Below are 26,336 nucleotides of genomic sequence, written 5' to 3' on the forward strand. Positions count from 1 at the left end.
TATAATTTGGCAAGGCCAAATTTGGAGTATTGTGTGCATTTCTGGTCACCTACCTACAGAAAGATATCAATAAGCTTGAAAGAATGAGGAGAAAATTTACAAGGATGTTGCCAGGAATTGGCAACCTGAGTTATAGGAAGATTCAGTAGGTTAGCAGTTCATTCACTGGAGTGTGGAAGAATGAGTGGAGATTTGATAAGGATATAGAAAATTGAAGGCTATAGATGGTATAAAAGTGCACAGGCTTTTTACCCTGATTGGGTAAGACTAGAACTCGAGATGATAGGATAAAGGTGAAATACTTAAGGGTATCTTCTTTACTTAGGGGATGGTGTTAGTGTGGAACAACTACCAGTGGAAGTAGTGGATCTGGTTTCAGCTGCAACAGTTAAGAGACATTTTGATAAGTACATGGATGGGAGTGGTATGAAGGACTGTGATCCAGGTGCGGGTTGATGGGACTGGGCAGAGTAACAGTTTGGCATGGTCTAGATGTGCCAAAGGGCCTGTTTCCCTGTTGTTGTGCTCTTGACTCTATAAGTTAACATAAATTTAAATTAACAATTATTTAGAGTTCTGCGGAAGTTAACATCTTCCACAGTAAATGTAGTAAGGAACTGGAAAAAAATACTCATCATTTTTTTTTCTGAGTTACTGATGAATGATGAGTGAAATACCCATTAGTATATATAGTTTGCCATTTTTTATTTTAAAATTTTGAGTAATATATCCATATTTTTGCTTTAAAGTTGCCTAAAGAAGATCCTGTTATCCCAAGTGGCCCAAGTTTTCAAGAGTTAGAAAATAATGAGTTATGAGTCCACATTTAACTGCTTTATGGCTTTCAGCTTCCGGAGGAAATTAATGCTGTATTGCATAGGCTCTGTTATTGCCTTTTTAGTATGTGTTTATAATTTCCTTATTCAATGGTTTTGCCAACCATCATATTTACATACAACTCCATGTCATGAGTCTGTTCAAATTTCTCATCTTCTGTTTATTTTTAATGAAACCTTTTACAGTATGTTAAACACATCTCAGAGTAAAAATCCAAAGGTATTTTGTTTTTCAGTGTCATTGTGAGTTTGTTCAGAGTAAAGGATTTTATTCAACATGTAAACAAGAAAAGCTGCTCCTTTCTATATTTTTTGAAAATGCTTGTACTTCACGTTAAAACTTATTTTTGATAAAATATATTTTGAGCTACTCATTAAAATTAACTTAAATTAGAATTATTGATGCTGAAAATATTTTTTTTGAACAGTGGTGGAATACAATTTCTGACCTAAATGTGATTTGTTTTCCCAGTCAATGGTGGGATTTTCCAGTTTCAGAGATTTCTATAATTCTATTAGGCATCCGTACTTAAACTGATAAATTGGATGTCCGTAAGAGCTTGGATGTGGTGCAGAGCCCCAAGGATAGAACCTATGCCTGCACCTAACAAGCTTGGCAACTGGCTTTACTTGGCATGCCATGTTACCTTCACATTGATAAAAACACTTCGGATGAAAAAGGGCCACCAAGAGTTTTTTGTTTGTGTGTGTGTGACCCTGAGCTGCAAGTAAATATCCTACTCCTTCAAATTGTCTAACCTAACAGAGATTGCTATCCCCATGTGGATAATGAAATTGCAACTGGTTATGGTCACTTCTGGTATTTGGCCTGCTGTCCAGCTATGTGAAGTTCTGATTCTAATATGTTTGTGTCATTCACAAGTAAATGGTGCTGCTGTCAAATAAGAACAATTGAGTTGCATGTAAGTACAGGCAAATGGGGACAAAGATTCAAAGAAAAACAACAGAAGTACCTTTTGAGATCACTGATCAACTCCAAGAAAGCGCTCAGTTTATTCTAAGTAAAATAAAATTAGGACACAGTTTGTAGTTTCTAATCAAAGATGACAAAATTAATGTGGATACAGTCAGTTCCTAACATCAATGAAAACATCATAATTGTTCCCAAATGATTGAAATTTTGAATAAGTTGATTGAAATAAAACACAGTAAGTTTTATGGAATGAATGTAGTCTCCTCACCAAGGTTTTATTGGTTATCAACCAATGTTTTCTAATAGATTATTGTATAGATTTTCAGTAAATATTTTCTACAAAAAAATTAACAAGCATTATGTTTTTATATGTTTTTCAGATAAACATCCTTTAAAAATTACTGAGGACCCACTTCCATATGTATGTTCATGTAAAATATATATATATAAAACTCATTTGATACAGAAAACAAGTAACTTTCATTTTTTTCACATTGTAGCCAATGATTTACTTAAAGTTAAACAAGTCAATGTCAATTTTGAAGTAGACATAGGCATAGTAATCTTGTTGGCTGACATTCAGTCCAGGGATATCCATGTTGGCCTATTGTAAAAATTAAATACCAGTACATTAGAAACAATATTGCAGATTCGGTCCAGTACATCACTGGTAAAGCCCTCCCAGCCATTGAGCACACCTATATGAAACACTGTTGTAGGAAAGCAGCATCCATCATCAGAAATTGCCATGACCCAGGCTCTTCTTGCTGCCATCAGGTAGAAGCTACAGGAGCCTCAAGACTCGCACCACCAGGTTCAAGAACAATTACTATCCCTCAACCATTTGGCTCTTGAACAAAGGGAGATAACTACATCACTTGCCCATCCACTGAGATGTTCCCACAACCAATGATCTCATTTTAAGGACTCTTTATCTCACTATCTTGTTCTCATTATTTATTGCCACTCATTTACATTTGCATTTGGATAGTTTGTTGTCTTCTGCATTCTGGTTGATTTTTCATTGATCCTGTTATAGTTACTAGTCTATAGGTTTGCTGAGTATGCCCACAGGAAAATAAAACTTAGGGTTGTATATGGTGACATATGTGTACTTAGATAATTAAATTTATTTTGATTTATCAGTTTTATGTATCACTTGATAGTTGCAAATCAAGGTGGTTCTTTCATACCTATTTGGGGCAGGGCTTCCCAACCTGGGGTCCACTGACCCCTTACTTAATGGCATTGGTCGATGGCATTAAAAAGGTTGGAAACCCTTAATTTAGGGCATTTTTTCAGAGAGCAGCAGCCCATGTCCAATTAGAGGATGATAGGAAATTTGATAGAGGTGTACAAGAGGCATGGATTGAGTGAACAGCCAGAGATGGCTAATACGAGGGAACATGATGTTAAGATGACTGGAGGAAAGTATTGGTGGGGGGGGTGTCAGATGTCAGAGGCAAGTTTTCTTTTACATAGTGGGGGCTGTGTGGAATGTGCTGTTGAGGGTGATGGTGGAGGAAAATACATTAGGGACTTTTGAGAGACTTAGATAGGCACATGGGTGATAGAAATTTGAGGGCAATGTGGGAGGGAAGGGTTAGTTCTGTCTTAGAACAGGTTAAAAGGTAAGTGGGTCAAAGGACTGTACTGTAATCTTCTATGTTCTATGAAACATTAACTTCTTGCCACTGATATTTGTTTCCATCATTTTTTGGTCTCAATATTTTTCATCATAACTGGGAAAATGAAAAAGAGTTTTTAGTAGATAAGATGGGGAGTGTTAAATAAAACAATAGAAATATATTCGATAGGATTGACTTGGTGAACTATTGATGAAGCTGTCTGATTGATAACAAGCAATCAGAAGTTGTGAAAAGCAGGTCAAGAGTATAGGGCATGCCAGGATAAAAGGTATGGCCCAACTCACATGCCCAAATTTTGTCTGCCTTTCTCTAGAATACATGGAACAGTCTTTGCCCTTGAAAGCTGAATGCATGGCAGAAAACATGAGACTGGAGGCAAAGATGTGACCAGGACGTGAGGCACATATGCAGATGGGGCATTACCAGGAATAGATCAAGTATGTGGATGGGGCACAATGGGAAAGAGATGAGGTTTGTAGATGGGGCACTGGGGGAATGGGGCTGAATTGTAAATTGGGGGCAAGGCTCTGGTTGGGACTGTGGACAAGGGCACGAGGACAAATTTGCCTATGGAGTACAAGTAGGAATGTAGAAAATAGTGCAGATACCATGGCAAGGAATGGCAGCATGTGCAGGTGGCAGTGGGGGATGGGGACTAAGTGTGTGGACTGATAACCAAGTGGAACAAGATTAGGTGTGCAGCTGGGCCTGGAATGCAGTCAATATCTGTATGCATGCCCAGAGAAAGTGGAAGCAAGAGCTGAATGGAGGGTGTGTTGGAAAGTCAGGAAGAGATTAGTGGAGGGGTAGGTAGAGGAACTCCTGAATGAAGGGATTTGGATACATGCAGTATTGCCTGTATGAGGGGTCAAGGGAAAATGGTTGAGAGGGGTGAGAGGAAAGGAGAGACATAGTGGACAAGATCAACAAGCCTACATATGTTTATGCTATTCTGTCTTTAAAATTACTTTCTTACTTGCCTTTTAATAACCTATATCATGGTACTTAATGAAAGGAATATAATTTTAATATACAAGCAGACCAGTTACACAGGACACTCTGTAATGTTATTAAGTAGGAAGTAATGTATTAATTTAGTTGTTAATCTGGCTCTCACAGTGAAAGCTCTTTGAATAATAATGTTCATTGTATAGATGGTGAATGGACTGACTTTGTGAACTGCAGTTACATAATTGCAAATGCTGAAAACTAATTTTCAGTGGATAAACTCTAGTCCTTTCATTGCTGCATACTACATAGAATCATAGCCAATTACTTAAAGAATTTCAAAGTTCAATATTCTCATATTCTGCTCAGTAACCTGAAAAGATTGTGGGCTTTGTCTTTATCCATTGCAGTAGCCTCATTCTGGTATCTGTCATCACCAATATCACTATGGTAATATTGTAGTAAGCTCAAGCTTTCCTATACAGGATATGTACATGGATAGAAAAGGTTTAGAGGGATTTGGATCAAACACGGACAAATGGCACTAGCTAGGATACACATCTTGGTTGTTATGGACAAGTTGAGTAGAAGGACCTGGTTCTGTGCTGTTTGATTCTTGCACTAACCTTTGCTTGATTTAACTAAAAACTGGGACTCATTTCACAATATATCACCATCTTCCAGACATTTGCAAAGTTCCTAAGTTCTACAGTACAATGTAATTGGAGGGCACTTTATTAGTTCTGGAAAATGGCCATAACTGCTTTGGACAAAACTGACCACTTCTTACCTCATGCCCACAGAAATGCCGCTCATTGCCTACCTACAGCTGGAGGGAAAGGGAAGTGTATACAGTGTTACTAAGATAATAAACTTGGCTCTTTTTTAATATAAGTTTGACAGATTTCCAGATGTCCCGGTCCCTTGTCATAGAAAAAGATATAAAGTTGTCTCATCAATTGATCATCAGAGGGAACTCCAACTTCGTCAACCTGCAACTAGTTATATGATGTAACCACTCGGTATCTCTGCAGAGCCACATGGAGGATCTCTTCCATAAAAATCAAGGGATCCTGCAGATGCTGGAAGTGCAGAGCTACACACAAAAAATGCTGGACTAACTCAGCAGATCAGGCAGCATCTATAGAAATGAATAAACAGTTGACATTTCAGACTGAGATGCTTTATCAGGACTGGAAAGGAAGTGGAAAGATGCCAGAATTAGAAGTTGGGGAAGGGGAAGGAGGATGAGCTAAAGCGGATGGTTGAGGCCAGGTGGGTGGGGCAAGAGAGGTTGAAGGAAGAAGCTGGGAGGTGATAAGTGGAGAAGACAAAGGAAGAATCTGATAGAAGAGGATAGTGGATCATGGGAGAAAGAGAAGGAGGAGGGACAGCAGGGGGTGGTGATAAGCAGGTGAGAAAAAGAGGTAAGAGGCCAGAGTGGCAAAATTAAGAAGAGGGGGGATGAGGAAAAAAATTACTGTAAGTTCAAAAAGTTGATGTTCATACTATCATGTTCGAGGCTACCTAGATAGAATATGAGATGCAACTTTTCCAACCTGAGAGTTGCCTCTTTGTGACAGAAGAGGCCATGGACCAACATTGAATGGGAATGGGGATGTTAGGGAGTATTCTGGAGTTATGTAAATATAGCAGATATTAATTCAAACCAGAATCAGGCTTCATTTGTTATTGCAAATGTAAATAAGTTCAGGAAGCAGAGTCGAAATGGATGGCCTTTTAGAAATACCACTTTTTTCAGAACTAGCTGGGGTGCTTGACAAAGCAGTCCCCCAGTCTATGTTGGGTCTCACCGATGTAGAGGAGGCCACATTGGGATAATGGATGCAGTAGATCAGATCCCTTCCATGTTGGAATTTCTCTTTGTGTAAAGCATTAAGTAAATTTGAAGTCTTAAGTTTAAAAAACACAAATGGGGTTTCTTTCAGATTTATCATTAAAACCATTACTTTTCTGCCTCTGAATGCAAGTTATCCTCTCTAACCACTCACTTAATTCTCTTTTTGAACTTTGAGAGGGAAATTGCTCTTGAAAGCTCAAATGGGCAACAGAATTGTCTGCCTTGCACTTCGCCCCAATTTTCTTTTAGGAATGTCCTTGTTAACTCTCTTCAATATTTGGCAGACTTTACCTTTCCCTGCCTCCTACTAATTTCCTGTGGGCACATCACAACTTTATTCAGAGTGATCACAAACAGGATGGATATTGTGGTAAATATTTGGAAACAATGTCTAACCGAGGGGGAAAATGAGGCATGGAGTACATTTTTATTTCTAGCGATTTAAGGATTATAATGGAAATGTCATGGACTTTCAATGTCTAAATGTAGTGAAGTTATTTAAAAATATTGGTCAAATAATCAGAACAGTAAGAAAGAATCTACAGGATTTTATGATAAAGCTTTATAAATATTCTCAAATTACATCCAAAGCATTTTTAATTTTGCCAGAATGTGAATTCAACTTTGCTTCATGAAAATGGTTAAGTTCACATTATGTGCAAACAATGCATAATGCAAAACTCTGTGTAGTGCTCGAGATTTCAAGTATATGCAAAATTTCTTGAGTTTAAAATGTTTGTGCTTGTCTCTTTATAAAGCAAAATGCAATGGCAGATACTCTGCTATGTTCGAATTGAATGACAGAACCAAATTAAAAGGGCAAAGAGCCTGCTTCTAATGCTATTTTTTTGTTTGTCTGTGCATGGAGAATCTCTGCAAGCTGCCTTGTATATTAGTGCACTGTGAAGTGTAAAGTGTTATGTTGTCATTTTTGCAGTTTGTAAGAAGAAAGATATATAAAAGTTAAGTGAGAGCACTGCAGTGATTCTGTCTTTGACTCTTCTGGCTGCAGAAATTGAGATTTCCATCACGACCACTTTTCTGAAGGGAGAATGTCTCATGTTTCCTGAATGAACTAATATTATATGAGGTTGTGGACTCTGAATATCAAAATGATTATAATGAAGAAAATAATAGTTCTAATGATTTAAAAAAAACTTGAAAGCCAAGTGGATTTCATCTGAGGCTTTTAGAAGAAACTTGTGAAAGCATTGCCAAAGAGCATAAGTTTCACCTGATAATATTATGCCACTTTGCTTTTCAAGTAAAGCAGGGAAATTACAAGCAAGTTATTTTGAAATCTGTGATCTGGAATTAGATGGTCAATAGCTAAGGATTGCTTGGAATTTTTGCATGATCAAAGCAATACTGCATGATTTATAAATGAATAATTTTGAAGAGGTGAGTAAATTAGACAAAGAAATAACTCTAAAGATTATGAACATTGACTTCCAAAAAGCATTCTGTACTAACACAGGATTGAGTCTGTTAAATAAAGCTAGTGTCTGTGTGTTAAAGACAAATTACTAACATTGTTAAGCAGAATAAAAGTATTCAGCTTAACTTACAATTGATTTAGATGATGGAATAGAAAGCTATGCACCTCAAGTTAGCCAATAACACAAAGCTGGGTGACCATTACAAGCTGTGCAGATGGAAGCATTAAATTACAAATGAGACATTAATTGATTAAGAAAACAAGTAAAATTGGGCAAATTAATTTCAATGCGGGCAAACATAATCATGTGGTTTAAAACTAAAAATGAATAGACAACATTTTTGAAAGGCTTAAGTGCTAGAAACACTGAGGTCTGAGAAGTCTGGCTGGGAGGTATCCATGGATATAGATAATCCAAATATTACAGAGCACAGAAAATATCTTAAAATGGTCGTAGAATGATGGCTTTTTAATCTAGAGGACTGAAGCACGTGTTTCTACAACTATATATAACTAGATAACTGAACAGTACTATGGTGATATGATGTGTAAGAACGTGATTGGAGAGAGTTCTGAGCATGCATGGGAATGATTGAAAGATCGAGAAAACATGGTGTTGTAAGCTCATTGTGGTTGTTGTTAAATAAAAGTTATATTTCTTCCAGAAGATGTTTCTTTATTAGTAACCCACGGTACGTATAAATATAAAGAACACGACATGGTGTTAGAAGTCGGTCTGGAAGACCGAACATTTCCTAACATGGGAGAATCGAAGATAATTTTCTGAAAAATAAGTTTGAACTGTTTTGGTGTTTATTAACAATTTTACAAATGGAAGGTTTGCAGCCTTACTGACACTTCAATTGTCTGATAACGTAGCTGAGAACTAGAGAAAATTTAAGCGACGTTTTGAATTGTACCTATCGGCGATTGAAGCGGATTAAAAACCGGAAAAAACGAAAGCTGCGCTTCTACTCCACATAATAGGTGGTGATGCAATTGAGGTATATAATCATTTTATTTTTGAAAATGGAGATAATTTAAAGTTAAAATCAATAATGGACAAATTTGAAGCATTTTGTACACTGAAGTGTAATGTGACGTATGAGCGGTATAAATTTTTTACATGGACTCAGAGAGCTGGTGAAACTATTGATCAATATGTCACTGAGTTGAGACACCAGAGTAAAACATGCAAGTTTGGAGAACTGACAGACTCTCTCATTAAAGACATAATTGTTTGTGGCATTCTGGATAATAGTCTGAGAGAAAAATTGTTAAGAGAACAATACTTAGACTTGGGAGAAGCTTTGATGCTCTGCAAAGCTTTGGAAACCATGACTTCACAGGCTAAAGAACTTTTCATGGAGAACTGCAACGTAGATGCTGTGAGCAAGCATGAGCATATTAGAATAAATAATAAAACAACAACAAAACCAACAGACAGCAAGACGTTATCTGACAGAAAGAAGCTATGTGATTGCTGTGGGTAGCAGCATCGGCCAAAACAGTGTCCTGCGTATGGAAAAATGTGCAACGACTGTGGTAAGAGTAATCATTTTTCACACAGTTGCAGAAGTAGAAAGAAAATTAAACAAGTAAATGCAATGCTTGAAAATGAACTTGAGTTTTATATAAATGTGCTTTGTGAAAACAAACAAAGTAAGAATGACTGGACTATTCCATTGCAAGTGAACCAAAACAATATTCTGTTTAAACTTGATACAGGAGCACGAGTAAATGTCCTTGCAAAATCTGAGTTTAATGCGTTAAAGCCAAGACCAAAGTTACATAAGACAAATATAAAAGTGACTGGGTATTCAGGTGCAGACATTCCAGTTAAAAGAATGTGTGGCAAAAGTATCACACAAAAAATATTGTGCACACACCTTCATTTGTGGTCATTTATCTGCCTGTTAGAGACTGAATTTGGTGAAAAGAGTTTTAGTCCTGGACAGTGACAGAGTCAGAATACAGTGACTTGATGAAAGAATATGAAGACTTGTTCAAAGGCCTTGGTTATTTTCCAGGAGAGCACACGACAGTACATCCATGTAGAAAAGTGCCTTTTGCATTATGTCATCAACTGAAAACAGAGCTTGACAGAATGGAATGGCTAGGAGTCATAAGAAAGATTGATGAACCCACTAAATGGGTCAATTCGTTTGTCATTGTTGATAAGAAAAATGGAAAACTGAGGACTTGCTTAGATCCAAGAGACTTGAATCGAGCCATTAAAAGAGAGCATTTCAAATTGCCGACTCATGAAGAAATTATGTCACAGTTTGCTAATGCAAAGTTCTTTAGGAAATTAGATGCATCCTCTGGATTCTGGCAACTTAATGAACTGAACCTAATGAACTTGATGAACTGAGTTCAAAGTTGTGTACCTTTAACACTCCTTTTGCCAGATATTGTTTTCTTCAGCTTCGGTTTGGAATTGCATCAGCTCCTGAAGTGTACCAAAAAACCATTCTTATGTTATATGAGCACATTGAGGGCATGGATACTTCCATGGACAATATTATTGTTTGGGGATTATCTAAACAAGAGCATGACGCCAGAGTCAGACAAGTCTTTAAGGCAACAAACAAAGCTAACCTGAAATTGAATAAAGAAAAATGTCAGCTAGGAGTGACTGAACTTACCTTTGTGGGTGATCTCATCAGCAATGAGGGTGTGCGTCCTGATCCATTGAAGGTTTCTGCTATTGAGAACATGCCAAGACCGCAATGTAAAAAGGATGTTCAAAGGTTCATGGGAATGGTCAATTACATGGGAAAATTCATACCCAATCTTTCGGAACAGCTTGCTCCATTGAGGCAGCTAACAGAAAGAAAAACGAATGGAGCTGGAATCATGAACAGGAGAAGGCATGGCAAAATCTCAAGAAAGTGCTCACTAAAGAACCTATGTTGAAATTCTATGATACTGAGAGACCCATCAAAATTTCATGTGATGCATCTCAAGCAGGCATAGGGGCAGTATTATTCCAGAAACATGATAAGGAATGGCTACCAGTGGCATATGCATCTCGTTTATTATCTGATCCAGAAACAAGGTATGCCCAAATTGAAAAAGAATGTTTGCTTGCGAGAGATTTCATCAGTTTGTGTCAGGGCAATCTATTGATGTTGAAACTGATCATAAGCCGCTGATTGCATTGTTTCGCAAACCTTTAAGAAACTGTCCTTTGTGAATTCAGCGAATGATGATCAAATTGCAAAGATATGCACTGATTATGTCATACACACCTGGAAAATTCTTGTACATGGCTGACACACTTTCCAGAGCTGTGGATCCAACAACAAAAGGCAGGCACAGGGACACTGTTGAGGTTCAAGCATTTGTTGATATGATCATGGAGCCTGTTGCTCATGAAAAGTTGAAACTGTTAAGTCTTGAGACAGAGAGGGACAAAATTATCACTCAGGTAATACAAGTGGTGATGGATGGATGGCCAGATAATAAGCATGACAGTATCTCAGAAATGCAAGAATATTGGAACCACAGATCAGAACTTTCTGTTGTGGACGGGATATTGTACAAAGGTAGCAGAATTGTGATTCCTAAAAGTCTCTGAAAAGAAATGCTTGGGAAAATACATGAAGGCCACCTAGGTATTGAAAAGTGTAAGAGAAGGGCGTGTTTTGGCCCAGGATGAATCAAGAAATTGCAGAATTGGTGTCTTCTTGTCAAATGTGCCTTAACTACCAACCTAGCAACCCTAAGGAGCCACTGCTTCCACATCCTAGTCCTCAGAGACCTTATCAGAAGGTAGGTGTTGATCTTTTTGTAACTGACAAGAAAGATTATCTATTAATAACAGATTACTACTCATTGTATCCTGAAGTGTGTGGTCTGAGCAGAACAACTGCAGAGAATGTACTTACATGCATGAGATCAGTTTTTTCCAGACATGGTGTACCTGATGGAGTTTTCAGACAATGGTCCACCATTCAATAGTGAATGCTTGAGACATTTTGCTCATGAATGAGGCTTTGTTCATACAACATCTAGTCCATTTTTCCCTCAGTCCAATGGATTAGTTGAGATGTTGGTAGGAATTATCAAGAAACTGATGCATAAAGCAAAAGATAGTGGAGGTGATTTTTATAAAGCTTTATTAGCCTATCGCAGTACTCCACTTGAATGTGGATTTTCACCAGCTCAACTCTTGATGCAACGCTGTTTGAGATCCAGCTTGCCAATGGATGAGAGCCTTCTGAGAATAGAGGGAGGTGAACGAGTGAAAAGATGGAAAGATGAACACAAAGCAAAACAGAAAATATACTTTGACAGATGTTCTCGTCCATTACCTGAACTGCACCAAGGAGATTAAGTAAGGGTACAAGACAAAATGAACACATGGACACAGAAAGCTACAGTACTTGAAGAAATACAACCCAGATCATACATGGTCCAAACAGAAGATGGAGGAGTGTTGAGAAGAAATCACGAAGACCTCAAGAAAGAGCCAATGTCAGAGTTTCAGTTAACTGATGCAGACCAGACAAAACATGGAAATAACAACAAAACACAAGAACTGTGTGAACCACTTAGAAGGTCTACTCATGTTCATAAACCCCCACAGAGACTGATAGAGATATGTTAAATTATGCATTTGCTCTGGTCAATGTTGCTAATTGTTTTTCATTTTAAGGAAAGGAAGATATGGTGATATGACGTGTAAGAACGTGATTAGAGAGTGTTCTGAGCATGCGTGGGAATGATAGAAAGATCGAGAAAACATGGTGGTGTGATTGTTGTTAAATAAAAGTTCTATTTCTTCCAGAAGATGTTTCTTTACTAGTAACCCATGGTATGTATAAATATAAAGAACACAACAAGTACAGGTGTCTTATTTTTCGAACATTCGCTTTATGACACCTCGCTGTTACGAAAGACCTACCCATTAGTTACCTGTTTTTGCTAACATAAGGTGTTTTCACTGTTACGAAAAAAGGCAGCGCACGCCGAGCAGCCAAGCTCCTCCCCCAGAACTGCATTCCAGCCAGCATTGCTTAAACACGTGCCTGTGAGCATCTGTGCTTTATCTCAATTTATTTTGTGCATCCGTTAGCAAGGTGCAGTCTAAGGTATCAGAAAAGCCTAAAAGAGCGCATAAGGGTGTTACACTTAGCGTAAAACTGGACATAATTAACCATTTCGATTGTGGTGAACAAAGTAAGGACAAAGTGAGTTTGGCTTATGGAAGTTGACGAAGATGATGTTGAAAAGGTTTTGGCATCCCATGACCAAGAACTGACAGATGAAGAGCTGATGCACTCACAAGAGGAAAGGTAACAATCGAAACCGAACTCAGTAGCGAACGGACTGAAAGTGAAGTCGTCCAGGAACTGAACGTGAAGCAATTGCGTGAGATTTTCACTGCGATTGACAACGCTGCAATGATTGCAGAAAAGTATGACTTTAATTTTGAAAGGGTACGCAGGTTTAGGGCATATTTGCAGGATGATTTGTGTGCTTACAAAGAACTGTATGATAGAAAAATACACGAGGCTAAACAGTCAAGCATACTGTCATTTTTCAAGCCTGCCACAGCAGATGATGAACCTCGGCCTTTGACATCAAGGCAGGCAGGCATAGAAGATGACCTGCCTGCCCTGATAGAAACAGACGATGATGAGATGACACCCCAGTATCCCACCACCCCAACCTCTGACTCAGCCTAACACACCATCTTCAGTGTGCTCGCTGTCTTCCCGATTCCAGTAAGTGATACTACACTGTACATTATTTTGCATAGGCTGTGTATTTTTATGTGTTACCTGGTATGATTTGTTATTTAGTATAATTTGGCAGCTTCATAGCTTAAAGGTTACTGGAGAGAGTGTTCCTACCGAGAGCACCTGCGCCGAGTGTTTCTGCCAAGAGCACTTGTGTGAGATTTTCACTGCGGTGGACAGTGCTGCAATAATTGCAGAAGAGTATTCCTACATTATATAGGCTATGTATTTATCATATCATTCCTGCTTTTACTATATGTCACTGTTATTTTAGGTTTTGTGTGTTACTTGGCATGATTTGGTAGGGTTTTTTTGGGTCTGCGAATGCTCACAAATTTTTCCCCTATGAATAAATGGTAATTGATGTTTCACTTTACGACATTCCGGCTTACGAACTGTTTCATAGGAGTGCTCTACCTTTAGATGGCGGGGGAAATCTGTACAACATTGGAGCAGACCCTTCAGCCTACAGTGTCTGTACTGACCATGATGCCAATTTTAATTAATTCCATCTGCCTGCACATAGGCCATATACCTCCATTCCCTGCTTGTTCACATGCCTGTCTAAATTGCTCTGTAATACCGCTGCTTCACCACTTCCATAGGCAGTGTGTGTTCTAAGCTACCACTTTTTTAAAAACTCCTTACGAATCTTTCAAGTTTTCCCACCTCTCAACTTGGATCATAAGTCATAGAAGCAGAATTAAGCCATTCAGCCCATCAAGTCTGCTCCACTGTTCCATCATGGTTGATCCCAGAACCCACTTGACCACATACTCCTGCATTCTCACCATATCCTTTGATGCCCTGACTGATCAGGAGACAATCAACTGCCTTAAATACACCCATGGAATTGGCCTCCACCTCTGTCTGTGGTAGAGCATTCCACAGATGTACTACTCTCTGGCTAAAAAAAATTCTGCCTTAACTCTGTTCTATAGGGTCACCCCTCAAATTTGAGGCAGTGCCCTTTAGTTCTGGATATCCCCACCAGAGGAAACATCCTCTCCACATCCACCCTATCTAGTCCTTTCAACATTCAGTAGGTTTCAATGAGATTGGCCTGCATTCTTTTGAATTCCAGTGTTAAGTACAGACCCAAAGCTGCCAAATGCTCCTCATATTCCTTCATTCTCGGAATCATCCTCATGAACCTCCTCTGGATTCTCTACAATGACCACATATCCTTTCTGAGATATAGAGCCCCTAAACTGTTGACAGTACTCTTAAGTGTGGCCTGATTAGTATCTTATAAAGGGTCAGCATTATAGAACATAGAACAATAGAGCACAGTACAGTTCTTTCGGCCCACAATGTTGTGCCGACCCTAAACCCTGCCTGTCATATAACCCTCCACCTTAAATTCCTCCATATACCTGTCTAGTAGTCTCTTAAATTTCACTAGTGTATCTGCCTCCACTGTTGACTCAGGCAGTGTATTCCACATACCATCCACTCTGAGTAAAAAAACTTCCCTCTAATATCCCCCTTGAACTCTCCACCCCTTACCTTAAAGCCATGTCCTCTTGTATTGAGCAGAGGTGCCCTGGGGAAGAGGCGCTGGCTGTCCACTCTATCTATTCCTCTAAATATCTTGTACACCTCTACCATGTCTCCTTTCATCCTCCTACTCTCCAGAGAGTAAAGTCCAAGCTCCCTTAATCTCTGATCATAATGCATACTCTCTAAACCAGGCAGCATCCTGGTAAATCTCCTCTGTATCCTTTTCAATGCTTTCACATCCTTCCTATAGTGAGGCGACCAGAACTGGACACAGTACTCCAAGTGTGGCCTAACCAGTGTTTTATAGAACTGCATCATTACCCCTTCATTACAACTTTTAAACTCTATCCCTCAACTTATGAAAGCTAACACTCCATAAGCTTTCTTAACTACCCTATCTACCTGTGAGGCAACTTCCAGGGATCTGTGGACATGTACCCCAGATCCCTCTGCTCCTCCACACTACCAAGTATCCTGCCATTTACTTTGTACTCTGCCTTGGAGTTTGTCCTTCCAACGTGTACCACCTCACACTTCTCGTGGTTGAACTCCATCTACCACTTCTCAGCCCACTTCTGCATCTTATCAATGTCTCTCTGCAATCTTCGACATTCCTCAACACTATCCACACCACCACCAACCTTTGTGTCATCTGCAAACTTGCCAACCCACCCTTCTACCCTCACATCCAGGTCGTTAATAAAAATCACGAAAAGTAGAGATCCCAGAACCGATCCTTGTGGGACACCACTAGTCACAACCCTCCAATCCGAATGTACTCTCTTCACCACGACCCTCTGCTTTCTGCAGGCAAACCAATTCTGAATCCACCTGTCCAAACATCCCTGGATCCTATGCCTTCTGACTTTCTGAATAAGCCTACCTTGTCAAATTCCTTACTAAAATCCATGTAGATCACATCCACTGCACTACCCTCATCTATATGCCTGGTCACCTCCTCAAAGAACTCTATCAGGCTTGTTAGACATGATCTGCCCTTCACAAAGCCATGCTGACTGCCCCTGATCAGACCATGATACTGTAAATGCCCATAGATTTTATCTCTAAGAATCTTTTCCAACAGCTTTCCCACCACAGACATAAGGCTCATTGGTCTATAATTACCTGGACTATCCCTACTACCTTCTTTGAACAAGGGGACAACATTTGCCTCCCTCCAATCCTCCGGTACCATTCCCATGGACAACGAGGACATAAAGATCCTAGCCAGAGGCTCAGCAATCTCTTCACTCGCCTCGTGGAGCAGCCTGGGGAATATTCCGTCAGGCCCCGGGGACTTATCTGTCCTAATGTATTTTAACAACTCCAACACATCTTCTCCCTTAATATCAACATGCTCCAGAACATCAACCTCACTCATATTGTCCTCACCATCATCGCTCCCTCTCATTGGTGAATACCAAAGAGAAGCATTCATTGAGGACCTCGCTCACAGCCTCCAGGCACATCTTCCCACCTTTATCTCTAATCGGTCCTATCTTCACTCCTGTCAACCTTTTGTTCTTCACATAACTGAAGAATGCCTTAGGGTTTTCCTTTACTCTACTCCCCAAGGCCTTCTCATGCCCCCTTCTTGCTTTCCTCAGCCCCTTCTTAAGCTCCTTTCTTGCTACCCTATACTCTTCAATAGACTCATCTGATCCTTGCTTCCTAAACCTCACGTATGCTGCCTTCTTTCAGCTGACTAGATTCTCCACCTCATTTGTCACCCATGGTTCCTTCACCCCACCTTTCTTTATCTTCCTCACCGGGACAAATTTATCCCCAACATCCTGCAAGAGATCCTTAAATATCAACCACATATCCATAGTACATTTCCCTGCAAGAACATCATCCCAATTCACACCTGCAAGTACTAGCCTTATATCCTCATAATTTGCCCTTCCCCAATTAAAAATTTTCCTGTCTTCTCTGATTCTATCCTTTTCCATGATGATGTGAAAGGCCAGGGAGCAGTGGTCACTGTCCCCCAGATGCCCACCCACTGAGAGATCTGTTACGAATGTTACCTGTTACGAATGTGCCACAACTCAGAGGAGCCGAAGGGTACAAAGTCTTTTCGAGAATCACAAGATCACTATTAATTCTGGTCTGGGACCCAGGGAATGAGAGAAAGACACGCAGAATCCACAAGGGTTGGAATGTGTCCTGACCTCAGCGAAGCAAAAACCCCTGATAACGGCTATTGTCTCTTGGAGATGGAATTGTGTATTGAGTACTGTACTATTCATTGAAGCCCCTCAGGGGATGACTAGAGTGGGCTGGTTGAGGGATTGCATCATCCCAACCTGATTGACATCTGAGACCCCGTGAGTAAGGATAAAAGAGGATCTGGGGGAACAACCCCTTTAGATGCACCAGGAGAAACGCTAGAAATCCCGTGACAGCATTTAATAGCGACAGGCAGTGGGGGGCTCGTGTGCATCCTTCCCTTGCCTGGGATTGGCAGCCTCACCACGGAAGAACGGCTTTAGCTAAAGAAGAGGACACAAGTGAATGGCCACACCAACGAGACTCTGACGGATCGAAATCTTAAAAAGGAAAGCCAGCAAGTTTCTAAAAATCTCTCTCTCTCCAACCAAAGGCTGCAGCCTGCATGAACTGAATGACTTTTATATTTCCATTGGACAATACATTTATCCCCTAGACAATGATAGAGCTTATTTCTTATTGATTATTATTATACCCGCACTTTTAGATTTAGTATTGACAACGTATGTTATCTGTGTGTTTGCATTGATATTATTTTCGTGTATTTTTACTAATAAATACGGTTAAAAATAGTACCATCAGACCTCAACGGACCTCTCCATTTTTGCTGGTAAGTGACCCAGTTACGGGGTTCGTAACAGACCTGACCCGGTTCGTTACCTAATACTAGATCTAGTATGGCAATCCCTCTAGTCGGCCTATCAACGTATAACCATATAACAATTACAGCATGGAAATAGGCCATCGCGACCCTTCTAGTCCGTGCTGAACACTTACTCTCACCTAGTCCCACCTACCTGCACTCAGCCCATTACCCTCCATTCCTTTCCTGTCCATATACCTATCCAAGTTTTTTTTTTAAATTACAAAAACGAACCTGCCTCTACCACTTCTACTGGAAGCTCGTTCCACACAGCTACCACTCTCTGAGTAAAGTTTCCCCTTGTGTTACCCCAAACTTTTGCCCCTTAACTCTCAACTCATGTCCTCTTGTTTGAATCTCCCCTACTCTCAATGGAAAAAGCCTATCCATGTCAACTCTATCTATCCCCTTCATAATTTTAAATACTTCTACCAAGTACGCCCTCAACCTTCTACGCTCCAAAGAATAAAGACCTAACTTGTTCAACCTTTCTCTATAACTTAGGTGCTGAAACCCAGGTAACATTCTAGTAAATCTCCTCTGTACTTTCTCTATTTTGTTGACATCTTTCCTATAATTTGGTGACCAGAACTGTACACAGTACTCCAAATTTGGCCTCACCAATGCCTTGTACAATTTTAACATTACATCCCAACTCCTATGTTCTGATTTATAAAGGCCAGCATATCAAAAGCTTTCTTCACCACCCTATCCAGATGAGATTCTACCTTCAGGGAACTATGCACCATTTTTCCTAGATCACTCTGTTCTACTGCATTCTTCAATGCCCTACCATTTACCATGTATGTCCTATTTTGATTAGTCCTACCAAAATGTAGCACCTCACACTTATCAGCATTAAATTCCATCTTTCAGCCCACTCTTCTAACTGGCCTAAATCTCTCTGCAAGCTTTGAAAACCTACTTCATTATCCACAACGCCACCTATCTTAGTATCATCTGCATACTTACTAATCCAATTTAGTAATCATCCAGATCATTAATGTATATGACAAACAACATTGGACCCAGTACAGATCCCTGAGGCACACTACTAGTCACTGGCCTCCAAGCTGACAAACAGTTATCCACCACTACTCTCTGGCATCTCCCATCCAGCCACTGTTGAATCCATTTTACTACTTCAATATTAATACCTAACGATTGAACCTTCCTAACTAACCTAGTGTGTGGAACCTTGTCAAAGGCCTTACTGAAGTCCATATAGACATCATCCACTGCTTTACCCTCATCAACTTTCCTCGTAACTTCTTCAAAAAATTCAATTAGATCTGTCAAACATCACCTTCCATGCACAAATCCATGTTGACTGTTCCTAATCAGACCCTGTCTATCCAGATAATTATATATACACCATCTCTAAGAATACTTTCCATTAGTTTACCCACCACTGACATCAAACTTAGGCCAATAATTGCTAGATTTACTCTTAGAACCCTTTTTAAACAATGGAACCACATGAGCAATACGCCAATCCTCCGGCACCATCCCCATCTCTAATGACATTTGAAATATTTCTGAGAGAGGCCCTGCTATTTCTACACTAAATTCCCTCAAGATCCTAGGGAATATCCTGTCAGGACCCAGAGATTTATCCACTTTTATATTCTTTAAAAGCGCCAGTGCTTCCTCTCCTTTAATCATCATAGTTTCCATAGCTACCCTACTTGTTTCCCTTACACAATTCAATATCCTTCTCCTTAGTGAATACCGAAGAAAAGAAATTGTTCAAAATCTCCCCCAACTCTTTTGGCTCCGCACATAGCTGTCCACTTTGATTCGCTAAGGGACCAATTTTATCCCTCACTATCCTTTTGCTATTAATATAACTATAGAAACCCTTTGGATTTATTTTCACCTTACTTGCCAAAACAACCTCATCTTTTGGCTTTCCTAATTTCTTTTTTAAGATTCTTTTTACATTCTTTATATTCCTTGAGCACCTCATTTACTCTATGCTGCCTATATTTATTGTAGATCTCACTCTTTTTCCAAACCAAGTTTCCAATATCCCTTGAAAACCATGGCTCTCTCAAACTTTTAACCTTTCCTTTCAACCTAACAGGAACATAAAGATTCTGTACCTTCAAAATATCACCTTTAAATGACAAACACGAGGAAATATGCAGATGCTGGAAATTCAAACAACAACACACACAAAATGCTGGTGGAACACAGCAGGCCAGGCAGCATCTATAGGGAGAAGTGCTGCCGACGTTTCGGGCCAAGACCCTTTGTCAGGACTAACCTCTTACTATCTTTCTTTTCAGTTAGTCCTGACGAAGGGTCTCGGCCCGAAACGTCGACAGCGCTTCTCCCTATAGATGCTGCCTGGCCTGCTGTGTTCCACCTTTAAATGACCTCCATTTCTCTATTACATCATTCCCATATAACAAATTGTCCCAATCCACTCCTTCTAAATCCTTTCACATCTCCTCAAAGTTAGCCTTTCTCCAATCAAAAATCTTAACCCTAGGTCCAGTCCTATCCTTCTCCATAATTATATTGAAACCAATGGTATTGTGATCACTGGACCCGAAGTGCTCCCCAACACATACCTCCATCCCCTGACCTATCTCATTCCCTGACAGGAGATCCAACACTGCCCCTTCTCTAGTTGGTACCTCTATGTATTGCTGCAAAAAACTATCCTGCACAGATATTACAAACTCCAAACTATCCAGCCCTTTTACAGAATGGGCTTCCCAGTCTATGTGTGGAAAATTAAAATTTCTCACAATCACAACCTTGTGCTTACTACAAATATCTGCCATCTCCCTACGAATTTGCTCCTCCAATTCTCGCTCCCCATTAGGCGGTCTATAATACACCCCTGTAAGTGTTACTACACCTTTTCCATTCCTCAATTTCACCCAAATAGCCTCACTATACGGGCCCTCTAATCTATCCTGCTAAAGCACCACTGTAATATTTTCTCTGACAAGCAATGCAACACCTCCCCCTCTTGCCCCTCCAATCCTATCACACCTGAAGCAACGAAATCCAGTAATATTTAGTTGCCAATCACACCCCTCCTGCAACCGTTCCACTAATAGCTACAACATCATATTTCCAGGTATCAATCCATGCTCTAAGCTCATCCACCTTTCTTACAATGCTCCTAGCGTTAAAATAGATGCATTTAAGAAACTCTCCACCTCTTACTCTCTGTTTATCCCTAACAGTGCAAACAACTTTATTATCTTTTTCTTCCTTCTCCCATACATCTTCGGTCTGAGTGCTCCCCCTTTTGTCAACTGCCTGTCCTCCCTTACATACTGTCTACTAGCTTTCTCTATTTGTGAACCTCCTGTCTCCTAGTCTCTTCAATTTGATTCCTACCCCCCAACCATTCTAGTTTAAAGTCGCCCCAGTAGCCTTTGCAATCTCCCCGCCAGGATATTGGTCCCCCTAGGATTCAAGTGCAACCCGTCCTTTTTGTACAGGTCACACCTGCCCCAAAAGAGGTCCCAATGATCCAGAAACTTGAATCCCTGCCCCCTGGTCCAATCCCTCAGCCACGCATTTATCCTCCACCTCATTTCATTCCTACTCCCACTGTCGCGTGGCACAGGCAGTAATCCCGAGATTACTACCTTTGTGGTCCTTTTTCTCAACTGCCTTCCTAACTCCCTATATTCTCTTTTCAGGACCCCATCCCTTTTCCTACCTATGTCATTGGTACCTATATGTACCATGACCTCTGGCTCCTCCCCCTCCCCCTTCAGGATATCTTGGACACAATCAGAAACATCCTGGACCCTGGCACCAGGGAGGCAAACTACCATCTGGGTCTCCTGACTGTGTCCACAGAATTGCCTATCTGACCCCTAACTATTGAGTCCCCTATTACTACTGCCGTCCTCTTCCTTTCCTGGACTCTGTGCTTGCCCCATGTAGGCTGTTTCCCCCCCCCCCACCAACAGTACCCAAACAGGAGTTCTTATTGTCAAGGGGTACAGCCACTGGGGTACTCTCTAGTACCTGACTCTTTCCCTTCCCCCTCCTAACCATGACCCACTTGTCTGCCTCCCGTGGCCCCGCTGTGACCAGCTGCCTGTAACTCCTCCCTATCAACTCCTCACTCTCCCTGACCAGATGAAGGTCATCGAGCTGCAGCTCCAGTTCCCTAATACGGTCCCTTAGGAGCTGCAGCTCGGCGCACCTGGCGCAGATGAGGACATCCGGGAGGCGAGGAGACTCCAGGACCTCCCACATCTGACACTGGAGAACAAGCTGTTCTCACACTCGTACTTCCCCCTTTCCTCAAGTAACAGGAAAAACTGAAACCTAAACCTACCTTGCCTCACCTGTTTCTACCTCAGTCTGTTGAGCCCAAGCCCTTAAGCCTTCACTCTACTCCCGGCTCACTCTGCTGCCCACTGTATAAGGCTGTGTTCCTTTGTATACATACTGTGACAGGAACCCATCCTGGACACACTTAACGAACTCTGCCCCATCTAAACCATTGGAACTAATCAGGTGCCAATCAATATTAGGGATGTTAAAGTCGCCCATGATAACAACCCTGTTATTTTTGCACCTTTCCAAAATCTGCCTCCCAATCTACTCCTCGCTATCTCTAGGTACAGGTTTTATTCTATCCTGGTTTTATTCTATTCCCCTTGAAGTGAATGCCAACATTGCATTCGCCTTCTTTACCACAGTCTCAACCTGTAAATTAACCTTCTGGGAGTCTTGCACAAGGATTCCGAAGTTCCCCTGCACCTCTGATGTTTGAACCTTCTCCCCATTTAGATAATAGTCTGCACTATTATTTTTTTTACCAAAATACATCCATCCTTCATTTCCCAACACTGTATTCCATCTACCACTTTTTTGTCCATTCTTTCAATCTAAGTCCTACAGCAATCGCATTATTCCTCAGCATTACCTGCCCCTCCAACTATCTTCATTTCATCTGCAAACTTTGCCACAAAGCCATCAAGTCCATTGCCTAAAACACTGCCAAACAATATGAAAAGCAGCGGTCCCAATACTGGCCCCGAGGAACACCAAAAGTCACCGGCCAACCTCACTAGTCAACTTAAATCTGCATCCTCTAGTATTTGACATTTCCACCCTAAGAAAAAGACTGCTTATCTACCCCATTTATGCCTCTTATAATTATATATGCTTTTACCAGGTCATCAGTCAGTTTCTGATATTCGAGAGAAAACAGTACAAGTTTGTTCAGCCTATCCTTATACCTAATATACTCAAATCCAAGGCAACATTCTAGTGTACTTTTGCACCCTCTCCAAAGATTCTACATCTTTCCACTAATGCAGCCACCCGAAATAGCCAAATCAAAGTTTATACATTAGCAAAATGTCTTGCCACTTTTTAAATTCATTGACATGACTGATAAATTACAATCTCCATCAGCACAGGTGCACCTCAAGGCTGTGTGTTTGCCCCCCTACTCTACTCACTCTATATTTGTGACTGTGAGCTCCAGTGCCATACTTAAGTTTGATGACGACACCATTGTCATCAGTGGTGACGAATGAGCATTTAGGAGGGATATTGAAAATCTGGCTAAGTGCTGTCAAATCAATTATCTCTCACTCAATGTTAGCAAGACCAAGGAGCTGACTCCTGGAGGTTCATTGGGATCAGAGGTAGATCAGTTTTATCATTACAGAGGACCTGTCCTGGGCCAGCATGTATGTTAAATTACAAAGAAAGCATTACAGTGCCTCTACTTAGAAGTTTGTGAAGATTTTGCATGACATCTGAAATTTTGACAAACTTTTGTGATGGAGTGGTTGCACCATGCTTGGTATGGAAACACCAATGCCCTTAAAGGGAAAATCCTACAAAAAGTAGTGGATACAGCCCAGTTCATCACAGGTTAAACCCTCCCCACTATTGAGCACATCTACATGGTGTGCTGTCACAGGAAAGTAGCATCCACTATCAAGGACTCTCACTATCCAGGTCATGCTCTCTTCTTGCTGCTGCCATCAAAAAGAAGGTACTGGAGTCTTAGGACCCTCACATCCAGGTTCAGGAACAGTTGTTACCCCTCAACCATCAGGGTTTTGAACCAGAGGGAATAACTTCACTTGTTCCATCGCTGAACTGTTCCCACAATATATGAACTCACTTTCAAGGACTCTTCATCTCATGTTTGCAATTATTTATTGCTTATTTATTTATCTTTCTTTCTTTTGTATTTGCACAGTTTATTGTTTGTCCTTCCAGTTGGGCGTGGTCTTTAATTGATTCTATTATGTTTTTTGGATTTATTGAGCATGCCCACAAGAAAACAAATCTTAGCGTTCTATATGGTGACATGTACATACTTTGATAATACATTTACTTTGTACTTTGATAAAATTAAGTGTCCTATGCCTTCTTAGCCACCCCATCTACTTATGTTGCTACTTTCAGGGAGCTATGGACTTGCATCCTAAGATCCCTTTGCATCAATGCTGCTAAGGATTCTGCTATTTACACTACACCTGGAATAATGTGAACAGCTCTCGGCATTCCACTTTGGCCTCCAAGCAAGTTCTGCATAGACCACAATACTATCTCGATTCCAAGGATGAAGTTATGATGAGAAGTTACTAGAACTGTGTTCCTTAGAATTCAGAAGGTTAAGTGATGATGACTGAATTTATTGAGACATTAAAATGAATGGGAGTGGGGACAGGGGTGGGGTATTTGAATAAATGGTGAGATATTTCTGCCAGACCTAGTCTAAACCTAGATCTAGGTCTTTGAGGAATGAAAGTAGACATGAAGAGGCTGGGACAAACTTGTAACACTTGTATGAAAGGCAATTACTTTGAAACTGATTTGCTTTAAATCGAATATTGATGTATTTTTGCGCATAGTGGCAGAAAATTACCAATGCTTCCTAGTACCACCTCTCACACCAAGCTTTAAGACTTTGCCTCATAGCAGTTATTTAAACTTATTGCCAACAAATCGCACTTCACTATAGGAATCTAGAAATTCAACTTGTGTATTCAACAGGGTAGCTTGAGGACTCTTAAGCATGGTTAACTTGAAAATGTAATTTAACTGACCAGAAAAAATGGTTACCGAACACAACTGTTGTGGTTTAATAGTCATTGCATGGAGAAGATTTTAGAAGTGCTGTCATCAACCTTTAGTGCAGAACTATTTGTGTCACCAAAAAGCTCTCAGAGTTACTGCAAGCACTCAAGCAAGGGGAATGATGTCATAGAGCCTGTTGTTCCATTACTCATGGAAGAGAGGTGAAGAGAAATGCTGGATCTCTTGTCAGGTTTCCCTCAGATCAATGGAACTGGAGTGGTGTTGAGAAGGGGGGTTGAGAAAAAAAACAGAATAGCTGTTTAGTTCAGCCTGCAGGAAGCATCAAGTTCAATCATCGATCGTGATGGCTTCACGAGTGAATCTGCCCGAAACGTTGTCACTACCTCCTCCCATAGATACTGTCTGGCCTGCTGAGTTCTGCCAGCATTTTGTGTTTTTATTTTTTTTAAAAAGATGGCTAATGGTTTATTATGAGCTCACTGTTGCACATACTTACATCAACAGTGCTTGCAGCAGCAACTTCATCTAGATGTTTAAAAAGTGCATTGAGCACATCTCTTAGTCTTTTCATGGTCTTTTTATTTGGCTGAAGAAGCATGGCTTGAAAATTGACTGGAAGCCCGTACCTGAAAAATTCAATTTGTGTATAGAATGATACAATCTATTAAACATAGGAGTTGAATAACTCCCATATTTTCATAAAGCAAACTTGGATAATATCACATCAAATTAGACACAGATGTGGTACCAGCTCCAAGGTAATCCCATTCATTTATATTTTAAATAATGCAGAACTACAATGATGAATTAATTTTTCTCATTTAACCAACTATGTTTATTCACTTCATTAGTCCCTCCACTTCTCTGCCTCTCTATTTCCTAAAACCTGATATACTTGTAATTTTGTTAGTTCTAACAATAACTGAATTGGCCTGGTTTATTAATGTAAGTGCAAGCAAAGTCCATTTGGGAGAGCTCTGCACGATAAGCAAAAACTTTTCTTTTAATCAAAGTAATTCACTGCTGATCACAGGTTCTGGACAATCAGCTCTGCTTCTTTCTCTGTAGATGGTATCTAGCCTGCTGAGCATTTTCAATGATTTCTATTTTTATTTCATTTCCAAAATCTACAGCATTTTGCTTTTGTTTATTGTTGGCCATGAGCAAGTAGGATGGAGGACTAAGCTATAAAAGAAAATGGTAATGATATACAATATATTCAGTTTCTGGGAAGTGTAAGGGAACAATTTCAACAATCAAGCATAGCCTGTCAGAGATGTTACCAAAAAAGATGATAACCAGAATTCAAATGTAGTAACTCAGAAATAATGTAATAAATGTTTCAAAGAACAACAGTGTCATCATCCAACCATGTCCACCTGCCAAGTGGTCAGTTGGTGAGCCTGCCAAACTCCTGAATCAGACCCATGAATGACTTCCTAGTCAGACCAGTGGTAATATTCTTGTCACTGAAACCCAGATGATT

General features: G+C 40.2%; 1 protein-coding gene across 3 annotated transcripts in view; it reads right to left on the minus strand.

The window, feature by feature from the left end:
- Positions 1–1,826: 1,826 nt before the first annotated feature.
- Positions 1,827–26,336, minus strand: part of LOC132400671 (V-type proton ATPase subunit C 1-A-like) — a 70,270-nt gene continuing 45,760 nt past the window's right edge. For 2 of the 3 annotated variants that reach the window (XM_059981886.1, XM_059981887.1), the window contains 2 exons: positions 25,347–25,476; positions 1,827–2,374 (listed from right to left, as the gene is read on the minus strand). In XM_059981886.1, coding sequence (XP_059837869.1) covers positions 2,279–2,374; positions 25,347–25,476 — 226 coding nt within the window. In that variant the 3' untranslated portion in view covers positions 1,827–2,278. The remainder of the gene's footprint in view (positions 2,375–25,346; positions 25,477–26,336) is intronic. The other variant, XM_059981888.1, reaches the window with a different exon arrangement.

Source organism: Hypanus sabinus, chromosome 10 (assembly GCF_030144855.1).
Source record: "Hypanus sabinus isolate sHypSab1 chromosome 10, sHypSab1.hap1, whole genome shotgun sequence".
Classification (NCBI taxonomy): domain Eukaryota; kingdom Metazoa; phylum Chordata; class Chondrichthyes; order Myliobatiformes; family Dasyatidae; genus Hypanus; species Hypanus sabinus.